At 39.0% G+C, this 12,132-nt stretch overlaps 1 protein-coding gene and 1 pseudogene across 1 annotated transcript; one reads left to right on the forward strand and one right to left on the reverse strand.

Moving 5' to 3' along the window:
- Nucleotides 1-1,246: 1,246 nt before the first annotated feature.
- LOC102791023 (interferon-induced very large GTPase 1-like) lies at nt 1,247-6,124 on the reverse strand. Its single transcript, XM_035916455.2, has 2 exons — nt 6,104-6,124; nt 1,247-5,987 (listed from the first exon to the last, which is right to left on the reverse strand). Exons 1-2 carry the CDS (start codon nt 6,122-6,124, stop codon nt 1,275-1,277), a joined length of 4,734 nt encoding a protein of 1,577 aa, XP_035772348.2. The 3' UTR covers nt 1,247-1,274.
- A 2,586-nt stretch (nt 6,125-8,710) lies between these two features.
- LOC102790742 (phytanoyl-CoA dioxygenase, peroxisomal pseudogene) lies at nt 8,711-11,827 on the forward strand (annotated as a pseudogene).
- Nucleotides 11,828-12,132: the final 305 nt, after the last annotated feature.

Below are 12,132 nucleotides of genomic sequence, written 5' to 3' on the forward strand. Positions count from 1 at the left end.
AAGGTAACTGAAACTTATTTGCAAATTTACAAATCTGATCACACAAACAGTTAGTTGACTTAGTTTAGCAGAGAGCTGCCAGGTTTGTTTCATCTGATTTTTTATCAGTGGTTGATGAATTTGTTGCTGCTCCATATAAGTGCAATTTATGAAATATAAGGTTAGCAGATTTTGACAATTAGATGGACTATTCTGCATTCAATGTTGTACACAATGAAAAAAATAAGCAATTCAAATGAGATGAAGCATAAACTACTTTATTATTTAAGACATAGAAAACAAAAAGGTGTTCAAACTGTTGACAGTTGTCTTTTTTCACTTGACTAAACACGCTAAACATTTCCAAATGCAAACAAAGAATAAAACAAATCATTCCAGTGCTGAGACAAAAAAAGAGCTGAGATGAAATAAAAGTCGAGTTAAACAAAATTCCGTGTGGATATAACAGGTTGAGATTAAATTAGTCAAACAGATTTCAAATCATATATCCATGAGAATAAACTTTAAGTTAAACATTGAATCTAAAATCAAATTGAAAATTATACAACTAAATTAGAAAAGACGATGTTTTTGTTGTGGTTTCAGATGCAAAGTTTGAAATTAATGATCTAAGAGTGTTAAACTGTGTTTGACGGCAGTTTTTAGATTTAACTTCCTTACATAAACAAACAAATCTTTGTTATAAACAGGTAAATGATATCCCAATTAACAAAATTAGATTAAAAGTGTATTTATCTGGAAAACACTCTGAAAGCCTTGATCAGCGGTCCCCAATCCCTGGGCCTCGGACCGGTACCGGGCCGCGAGAGTTGAGGCTCGGGTGTGAAATGTATGGTTTTCAGTGTTTTTAGCGTTAGTTTGTTATCGTTTTTATTGTTAACTGTTTTCCTGGGTCTTTTCCCATTGAATGAATAATGAATAAATCTTCTTTTTTTTGGTACCGGTACTAGTTTTATTTTCTTGTATTTATCCGCGACACCTTAAAGGCCGGTCCGTGAAAATATTGTTAGGCATAAACCGGTCCGTGGCGCAAAAAAGGTTTGGGACCGCTGGCCTAGATAGATGCAACACTGAGAATGTGACTTTTGTTTTTCACTTTGTATTTTTTGCGAATTAACTTATAGTCACTCATAACATCTTCATGTTAATAATTTATAGAATTTCATTTTTCCTTCTCACTCAGATAAAAATCAGACCGTCACAGCTGGATTCACGGGTTATTAGGAGAAAACAAGTATCATCATTTTCAGCAGATTTGCAGTTTCTTTGGCTCATTAAAACATTTCATCCAGACTTCTAATGGCTTCTTTTTTAGATATATATTTCCATAGATCTGGAATTGCTCCACTGCCCTGGAACTTTTTCCCATAGAGATTTTCCAGTTGTGTTTTAAATTGACAAACAAACCATTTCCAATATGCCAGTTTAGACCCATCAGGAGTGATGCTCCAGGTATCATACGGTGGACCAGCAGTTTTGTACTGTTTGTAGGGAATGGCTTTCTCTGAGCTAAGGTAAAAACCTCCTTCACTTGTAACAATTGTTGTGCAGACAGTGATGCTGAGGACTTTAGTTTTCCTATAGTAATATCCTATTATCCCATCAGGTCGATGAAAAGGAGTCCTGTGGTCATCAGGACTGTGATCTTTCATGGTGTTGGTACAAACAGCTGCACAGAATGGACACTTTACCCAGCAGCAGTTACAAAGCTGATCAATGAGGATTTCTTCAGGCTTCAGCCTGGATTCCTTCAGCTTATCCAGGGAGAGGCTATACATGTCCTTAATGATGGGTTTAAATCCTTTTTCTATCTCTTCCTTGAGAAAGTGAAAATCTTTTATGTCACTGAAGTTTTCAGAACAAATGTTGTAAATTGTCACCTCATCCTTTAGGACATTAGAAAATTCCTTCAGCCACATTTCTGTGTCTCCTCTCTGTTTTTGGACTTTTTGTGTTGCAGTAAATAAAGCCTGACTCACAGTTGTTTTGATGTCATCAATATTTTTCTTGAGTATATTCACAGCTTCATCTTTGTGATCTCGGAAGATGTACTTCTCAACTTCTGCTTTAATGAAAGCTTCTGTTTGTTTCCTTGGATTTGTGATGTAAGTGATGAAATCATCAAAGTCTTCTTTCTCAGCGAGTGACTTCAACACATGTTGTTCCAAGTTCAGTCTGTTCCCATTGAATGCTGGGAAATTACACCTCATCCTGTTGGCGAAATCAATGGCACTCTTGTTACAAACAGCCTCAACAGTGGAAGCTTTCAGCTTCTCACAGATCAGCTCTCCAAGCACAACAGCAGATGAGTTTTCTTTACAAAAGCTTCTAAAAACTGTGTAATACTGTGTTTTCTTGCTTTTTAAATAAGTGATTGGATCATTGCTCATTTTAAATTTCTTGTGTGACTCTAGAAGCCAACTCTCTGCCCTGTAGAACACATACAGCAAGAGATCAACTCTAAACTCCTTCCTCAAGGTGTATTTGTTCTCTGACAGAAATTTCTGCAATTCTAATGTTACATGATTGGCCATTTCATGCAAATATGTTGGTGTGTAGCCTCTTGCAGCTACAGGTTTGCTTTTGATTGCATCAAGTGAGTCTTTTTCAGCTTGGACAATGAACGATCTGATCTGTTGTTGTTCTTCATGGAAGAAACCACTTGAAATATGTTTTTGTATAAAACTAATCAACTGATTACTACTTGTCATCCCATAAACTGAATAATCACCAACCTCTGACATTTTATTGTATTTGCCACTTCTTTTACATTCATCTATGAGAGTTGGCTCAAAACCAAGTTCTTGAAGGATCGCTAACTGATCTTTTTCCAAGTTAATTTCTTCAATAGGTTTTGTATCTGCTGTTAATTCAGTAACCCAGCCGCTCCAAACAGAGCTGAACTGTCGTTGAAGCTCTTCTTCATCTTTGGCCTTATCCTTCAGCTGCTGAGCGAGCTCTTTGCTCTTCTGTAGCAGTTTGTTCTCAAACTCTGATTTCTTCTCCTCCAGTTTTTTACAAGCTTTCTTCTGCTGGATAATGCCATCCAGTTTTCTTTTCACTCTGCTCACCTGTTCATAATGAAAGTCTTCCATTTTGATTTCAAATCGTCCTCTCCACTGAGCCAAGATCTCTCTGTCTTTGTCATCCTCAAAGTACTTTGTCATTTCTTTTCTGACTTCTTCATATGTTTTACTTGTTTCTTGAAAAAGATGAGATTTTTCAACCTCATCAAGTTTTCCATTTTCCATTCTGTTATGAAGTTGGTTTTCAATGGTCAACATGTTGCTCTTCAGGGTCCAGATCCAGCTCCCATACTGGACTTCCAGTTTTCTGTACACTGAAATTTCAAGTGTGTTTTTAAAACTGAAAACAAAACTTTCATTCAGCAGTGCAGTCCACAGGCCCTGGATGTTTGTTTTGAACTGTGAGAGAGTGATCCCAGCAGACTTTGAAGCTTTAGAGAGGATGGTGTTCTTCACTTCCTGGATGCTCTCACTGTAACCTGGATTTGGAGGAGCCATGGGTGGACTGCCCTCCCACAGCTGGGCACAGTATTTCACATCTGTTTGAACATCAAAATCAATGACATCACTGAAGCACTCTGCATCACAAACTTCCTCTTTAGCTGCTAGTTTGGCCATGTGGTCCAGTTTTTCCTGCAGGCGTCTCTTTCCATCCATGTTTCTCTCTGCTGCTGCAACATCTGTGACATTCTGGTGAACAAACACACAACTGGGAGAAAGTTTAACTTCCTTCATCCTCATGAAAGCCTGAACAACAATCTGCAGGATGTCCTGCATCTCAGATGGATTCTCTCCAAAGATGTTGATCAGTGTCAGGTTTCCCAGACCAACAACAAATGTTGCCAGTTCATTGTCATGATGAAGAGTGTTGTTACCTTCTATCTCAAGAGCACGCAGTCCTTCAGTGTCCACCACTAGAACATAGTCAAACTTCAAGTCTTTCTTAATCTCCTCTGATACTTTGAGCAGCTGCATGAAGGCACCTTTGGTGCACCTGCCAGCACTCACTGCAAACTGCAGCCCAAACATGGTGTTCAGCATTGTTGATTTTCCACTGCTTTGTAGGCCCAAAACTGACAACACAAAAACTCTCTGGTCCCCCAGTTTCTTGATGACTTCCTCTAAAAGACTGGAGATCCATGTTAAAGGCACATGACCTGCATCACCATCCATCAGCTCCATCGGGTGTCCTGATATCATCAGCTGTGCAGCCAGCTCAGGGTATTTAGACCAGTCAGTGTGTCTGCTCTCTCTTTGTGTTGTTTCATGGGCTTCATAGATCTGACCCATTTCTCTGAAGATGAGCTCCAAACCAAAAGTTGCAGACTGAAGTTTCTTTGATATGTCTTCAAGTTCAGTTTGTTTTCTTAATAACAGATCTGATTTGTCCTGTTTGTTCTTCAAAGCCAAGACCTCAGACCACTTTTCATCATAACTTTGGAGAATTGAAGAAAGATCATCTGTGGAGAGGGCATCTATGAAGATCTGAGTCCATTTTAGGAAATACTCTCTGTCTGTTGGTGGCAATGATGAGAGACTTCCAATGAACAACTGCATCAGTTTACTGCAGGAAGCAGCACATTGTTCCTGACGTATGTTCATCAGTTTTTGTTGCTTTTGACTTTTCTCCATTTCAGCGTCTCCTCTGAGATGAAACAGTTTTCTGTGTATTTTGCTCCACTGATGCCACAGTTGGCCTTGGCAACGGAGAAATTCATCTTTGATCTTTGAGACATCCATGTTATCCTTTGTAAGCAGATTGATTATTTTCATAGCAGCAGATTTCCCTCTTTGACAGGCTGGGTCAGTTTCATCCACTCTGATTCCAGAGAGCTCAGCCATGGTTTCAAGCTGGAAGGATGGTTTCAAGATGGGACCGTCAACAGAAGACAAAACTTCTCTGATGATCCTTTTCAAGTGTTCAGATACATCTGAGTGGCTTTTGTCTTTGAGGCCCATTATGTACTTTCCATTTTTTGTCTTAACAGCATCACAGCTGCCATCAACAGTGAGACAAATGAGAGGCTTATGAGACTTAAAAACACAAGATATGAGTCCTCGACTTTCTTCATTGTTTTGCAGAGATGCCAAAAGAAAAACATTAATGGAGGATTTTTCAATAAGTATGTCACGCTGTTTTTCAGTCAATAGAGCGTCACCATGGAGATTACAAAAGGCAATGCAGTCACTGAAGGCATCATTGGGTTTTCCAGCAGGGCAGTACCAGGCAATCTCTGCCACACCATCCATTAAATAGCGAGACTTGGTGTTTCCTGGGCAGTTTCTGTTGAAGAAGGTGTCGTGATGGTTGTTGATCAAAGTGTTCATCAGCTGAGATTTAGACACTGACAAAGAACCCAGACGGAAAAATGACACCAAGGTTGTTTCAGCTTTGTAGACTGGAACACTCTTCATGGTGACGATGTTAGAGTTATCTTTGATTTGAGTTACCTTCCAGGTTTTTGTTATTTCTCTGAATGTCCACAGAGGACACTCAATCTCCATTGTAACTGGGTCTGGAACAAGCAAAGGTAAGGCATACTGACACTGAGAGAGCTTTGTAATCATCATCTGTTTCAGGAAGCTGTCTGCGCAGTGGAATACTGCCATCTGAACATCCATTGGATGCACAGAAGTCTGCTCTTTCTTATGTGTGTCCACACTGCTGCTCACAAAAACATCCCAGTCACTGGAGGAGGCTTTGAACGACACCTTGGTCTTACAGCTTGATCTTACAGAAATATATCTGGCCCTGTAGTCCAACATTATCAGCCTATGGAGAAAAGTGTGAGCTAGATCTTTCTCAGATTCTACATGGTGCTGTTTCACAGGTGGACGTATTTGAAGAAAATCTGCTGGTGACAACTTTTGTTGAATTTTGCCTTGAAGATGAAGTCTGTCAAGCATTGTCTCGGTTTCTATTTGACATGACTTGTTCTGGCTGTCTTCTTCCATCACTGGCTGTAATAAATAAGCAAATAAAAACACATCATATGTTCAGAAATGACAGTGTCAAATAATAAGACTATTCTTAAATATTCTCTAAGCTCTTGTGACAAATATTTGGGCTTTCCTACCTTCTCTGTGTTTCCACTCATGTTCTCATCTGAGATACCTGCAAAATAAAAATGAATCAGAAAGTGACATATACATGGCCTGATTAAATCAACAGTATGATAAAATTAAAATCATCAATGCAACATCGAAACTGAACTATTGTTTAAGTAGTAACTGCTGCTGTTCCATAGGTGTAAATGCCCACATCCTTCTGAAATTATATTGAGTGCTTATTACTTTTGCTGCCGTGTGACACTGCAGGCATGTATAAAAGTCAAAGATTGAATGTAACAGCCTGCTCTGTGGAAGAAACTGGGCATCAATTGGCTATTTAGGTTTCTGCAAAACATCTGGTGGCAAAACATCTGGTGGCTTTCTACAATGCCTGAACTTACACTGTGAAATTCAGATGTTGATCTATGACCACTTTTGTTTGTTGTTAATATCACTATTTTTTTTACAAATATGGCAATATTTTTTGTGATATAATACAGGAGGGGCTTAAGAGGTGAAAACAGACGTGAACGTTAATTTTTTGATGCTGGAGAGCTGTATGTGCACACAGCTAACTACAGATAATGGTCAAGCCAACCTGTCCAAGTTCAAACTAAGCTTCAGGATTTACTGGGATTTTCCATCCAACACAGCCATCTCTAGGGTTTACACAGAATGGTTACCGGGCAAAAAATGTTGAGTGAATAGCAGTTCTATCTGAGAAAATGCTTTGTTAATGCTAGAAGATAAATGAGAATGACTAGACTGCATCGAGCAGAAGGCAACAGTAAATAAATTACTTGTTCCAATAAAAGTATGCAAAAAGAGCATCTGTGTGTGCACAACATAGGCTTACTACAAATGGCCAATAGAAGAAAATTATTGATTGGTCTGATGAGTCTCAATTTGTGCTGTGACATTTTTGGAGGAGGAGGAGGAGGATGATGATCCAGCCATACACACATCACACAAACATCACATTGGGGAGACAGGTCAGAACAATGTCTCAGTTTCTATTTGACATGACTTGTTCTGGCTGTCTTCTTCCATCACTGGCTGTAATAAATAAGCAAATAACACACATCATGCATTCAGAAATTACAGTGTCAAAGAATAAGACTTTTCTTAAATATTCTCTAAGCTCTTGTGACAAATATTTGGGCTTTCCTACCTTCAGAACAGGTAGCGTAAAGAAAAACAATTAAATGTACAACACAATAGGGTAGAGGAGGAGAAAAAAAGAGAACTCTACTCAGACTGAGCTTCTGATAGGAGATCAGTATGAGACCAGAAAACAAAAACTCAAAAGCACATGAATCTTCACACCGTAACACCATGAAAACACATGACAAGCAACAGGGGTGAGTAGGGTTAGAGTAAACCAATGTAGACAGACAGGACTCAAATCTCCAAATGGTAAATGGCCTGTATTTGTATAGTGCTTTACTAGTCCCTAAGGACCCCAAAGCGCTTTACACATCCAGTCATCCACCCATTCGTGATGGCAAGCTACATTGTAGCCACAGCCACCCTGGGGCGCACTGACAGAGGCAAGGCTGCCGGACACTGGCACCACCGGGCTCTCTGACCACCAGTAGGCAATGGGTGAAGTGTCTTGCCCAAGGACACAACAACTGAGACTGTCCAAGCCGGGGCTCGAACCAGCAACCTTCTGATTACAAGGTGAACTCCCAACTCTTGAGCCACATTCGCCCCATCTCCATCTCCAAGAAATGTTTCCAGCACTCTGTTGAATTCATGTCATAATTAATTAGGGCAGTTCTAAAGGCAAAGGCAGTCCAACCCAACACTAGCAAGGTGTACCTAATTAAGTGGTTAGTGAGTGTATATGAAAAAAGACTTTTCACTACACAGCTTGTCCACTCAAAGCAAGTAGGCTCCTGGCTTGAACATCTTGGTTGGCTGGGAGCTTTCTGTGTCAAAACAGATTTTGAACATACTTTTCAAGCTGTTCTGGGATTCCTTCCTGTGCCAGTCAGCCTGCCTAGTGATGCCCAGTTTCTTCCACAGAGCAGATACTGATTAAATTAAACCAGGTAATTTATTATGCTTGTCAACACTGGCTGTCTACAATTGTTTACACTCACTAGTTGGCGGCAAACGATGTGTTGCATGTTGTAGCTTCAATGCTACTACATGCCAGGTAGTAGGCATTCCAATTCCAATAACCAACCAACCAACCATTCTGTTTTCTGCCATGCAATATTTCTGAAGCCACAAAAAAAGGCCAACACTTTGAGATCTCCTAGAACACATAAAATGTGGCTTGGGCTGTCTGTATGCCAAAACATACTTGGAAAGCATGCTGAACCCCAAATTGGTCCTGATGTAGAAATCAGTAAGTGACGATAATGCATGGAATGAAATGAAGTGCTGTTTAAATGGGTTACCACACCATGAAGTGTAAAGCGCTTTGAGTGCTCAAAAAAACAATAAGAGCTTTATAAATACTAGTACTCCAGGTTTGTTCCCATGTTTAAAGAATGGATTAATATTTATTAGTAAAACAGTGTAGAGTAGTGGAAAACTGAATATTAATATAAGTTTTTAAAAAAGCTACTTAAATTAAACTAACAAAAATAAAGTTTAAAAAAGTGTGTGTGGACAGTGGGATGGCGTTGGCATGCATGGCTGCCAGTAGCACTGGGACACTAGTGTTTATTGACAATGTGACACATGACAGAAGCAGCCAAATAAATTGTGGATGAGGTGTTCAGAGACAAACTGTCTGCTCGAATCCAACTAAATGCAGTCAAATTGATTGGGCAGTGTTTCATAATACAGATGGACAATGACCCAAAACAACCCAGGAGTTTATTAAAGCAAATAAGTGGAATATTCTTGAATGACCAAGTCAGTCACCTGATCTTAACCAAACTGAGCATTCATTTCACTTGCTGGAGAATAAACGTCAACAAGTGAAATGCATGCTGTTTGCTACAAACAAACAACAACTGAAAGCTGCAGCAGTAAAGGCCTGGCAGAGCATTAAAAAGGAAGAAAGCCAGCATTTAGTCATGTCCATGAATTCAAGACTTCAGGCTGTCATTGTCAGCAAACAGTTTTCAACCAAGTATTAGACATGAAAATTTAATTTTCAGTTATTTAATTTGTCCAATTACCTTTGAGACCTCCAAATGAAGGGATTGTGTTAAAACACTTTAGTTTCTCCCATTTTTATGTAATCTTTATGTTGAACCCACTAAATTAAAGCAAGAAGTCTGCACATCAACTGAGTTGTTTCTTTTAAAATTCATTGTGTTAATGTGGAAACGGTTGTCTCTGTCCAAATATTTATGGACCTAACTGTATTTTCTTTCATCTTTAGAATCATATTTATTCTTAATGTTTTCATCTGTAAGTTAGAGTTAGGGTTTAGAAACCAAAAGCAGATCCCATGTCTCTCCTTTGAATTGTTTTATTGTGTTTCTCCACCTTGTATGCACCTTGTGGGAAAATGGTAAGATTTATTTTATTTTTTTAAAGGCATGCATGCATTAACTTCTCCCACTGTCTCAAACTAAGGAGGAAATAAAAGACCAAGAAATCATGAGAAGTTCCTTAGAGATGACTTTTTGTTAAATTAAGCTACATTAACAGAGATGAATGGAAATCTGGCTTAAATCAGGTGGCACCATAAGAAGAGGGTAGTGAAACAAAACTGTAAGAGTGGAGCAAAAAGAGTATGATCATGTTATCACTGAGACCAAGCAGCTGGGAAATTTGGCTCAAAGGGGGACTGTAAAAAGGAATTGTAGCCCGAAATAGAAGTCTTGGTGCACCACCAACAAAAATAATTTTCTCTATTCTGCAACACAAAAAGCAAGGGGGAAAAAATACTTACTCAAGACTCTATTCTTAGAAATGTGGATTCAGAGACATCAGGGCTCAAAAATGTTTGTATTCCAGGGGCCAGAGCAGGCAACACTGAAAGAAATTTGAAACTGTTGGCTAAAGGTAAACAAAATTCATATTGAATTAGTATGTGACTTTGCTAAAACAAAAAACAAAAACAAAATAAAAATAAATAAATAAATAATAATAATAAAAAATGTAGGACTCTGGAGTTTTCTCTGGTCCCCTCCACAATTGGGCCTTGACAGACATGTGTATGTACTGAAAACACAGTGAGGAATCTTGGAGTCATTTTCAACTCATTCATCATAATGAGAGGAGAGTTTTCTCTCAATCTACTGGACATTAAAGGACAATTCTGCTTAAATTCAACAAGCTCAATGCAACATGACAACAGCATATCAAAAATCCATTAAAAATCATCCTTGATAGTTGACATCAAAATCTCAATGGATTGATTGTTTTGTTCACCTACTCTGCATGCCTGTATAATTTCATCTGAAGCCGCTCAGATAAATAAAATTAAACAATTATAATATGTGCATATATATATATATATGCAGCAAAGGGACACAGATCAGACTCGAAACCAGGCCAGTGCTTTTTAACAAAACGAAAGTAAATACAACATGAAAAAAATCAATAGATATCGGAAATCTTAGAATAGTTTGAGATGAAACTCGGCACAGATTTAGAGTAGGTGAGTCGATGCATGTATACAGTGGCTTGCAAAAGTTAAACTTTTCCACATCTTGTCACATTACAGCCACAAACATGAATCAATTTTATTGGAATTCCACGTGAAAGACCAACACAAAGTGGTGAACAGATGAGAAGTGGAACAAAAAGCATACATGATTCCAAACATTTTTCATCTTTTACAAATAAATAAATGAAAAGTGGGGTGTGCGTAATTATTCAGCCCCCTTTGGTCTCACCACACGCACTCTAGTTTTTCTTCATGCACACTTCCTATAATTTATAATCTCTTTCTGCTATTTGCACATTTTTACTGTATATTTCTAAGTTAAATCTGTAAATTTTGTAATAACCTGTAAATTGTAAATACTGTAAAACCACTGTCATCTCATGGTTGGGCATTGCACAGCTACAAGCATTTCACCTCATGTCATACTGTGTATGGTTGTTTGTGTGACAAATAAAATTTGAATTTGAAATCAGAAAGCTGTCTCTGAACTGCAGGACTTGCAGGAGGGTCATGACCTCTTCCGGTACGGCTCTTTACCAGCAATCCCTAACTACGGTATGTACTTAGGGATCGCTGGTAAATTGAGTGTTTCACTGGACAGAATATCATGGCTATGCACACGACGCTGATCAACAAACCTCCTGATGCAAGTAAGAAGACGTCCTGTCATCCATTTCATCAGGATCTGAATTACTTCCTCTTTTGATCATGTGATGGGATTGTCTGTGCATAGACAGCTATGGAGACAGTGAACAGGCAGAATTGCCTCCTGGTCGTCATGCCAGGATCACACAATGCCATGCTGCAGGAACATGACTATCCTGAGTTGGAGGGCTGAGTGAACAAGATGTACCATGGAGTCCGAGACTATGACCCACAGCATCCCAGGGTGCACCTAGAAATGGAATAGGGTGACACAGTCTTCTTCCACGGCCCTGATATGAACCAGACACCGGGCTTCTCCTGGCCATGGTCATCTCCTGTTAGTATGCCAGCAGTAATTGCTATTATATTGACGTGAAAGGAAACACACAGGAAAACAGAGAAAGAGGTGAAGGAGATTGTAGCGAGGAAGTATGCTGTTAGTGATGAAGTCACTTTCAAAGACACCCGGGCCATTCTGGTTTGTCTGGTGCAGGGATATGAAGATACCCTTACACGGTGATGAATCTCAGCTGAAACTTCACCACATCAATGCAGCGGCTAAATGAGAAGCAACAGGCTTCCAACACTGCAACAAAGTGTTGGGGGGTTTTCTGCTGAGTGCTGTGCAAGGGTTGAAAAACACTCTTATCTAATTTTCTGCTAACACTGTCACTAATTTTCTTTCACCAAAATGCACTGGATTAGTCTGTGTATAATTCTGACATTTAACAGTGTTTTACAGCACAGAGATCCACTTAAAATCCATCTGTAAATTTGTTTAGCCAAGCGGAGAAAAAAGAAGACACTAATTACACAAATGGGCAA

This window comes from Neolamprologus brichardi, chromosome 22 (genome assembly GCF_056152115.1).
Source record: "Neolamprologus brichardi isolate AB-2024 chromosome 22, ASM5615211v1, whole genome shotgun sequence".
NCBI classification, from domain to species: Eukaryota; Metazoa; Chordata; class Actinopteri; order Cichliformes; family Cichlidae; genus Neolamprologus; species Neolamprologus brichardi.

Bases quoted from the DNA above. Each gene is read 5' to 3' on its own strand.
- LOC102791023 (XM_035916455.2), bottom strand. From the start codon at position 6,124: ATGAGTGGAAACACAGAGAAG. The intron at 5,988-6,103 runs GTAGGAAAGCCC...TATTTATTACAG, and splicing joins TGAGTGGAAACACAGAGAAG to CCAGTGATGGAAGAAGACAG.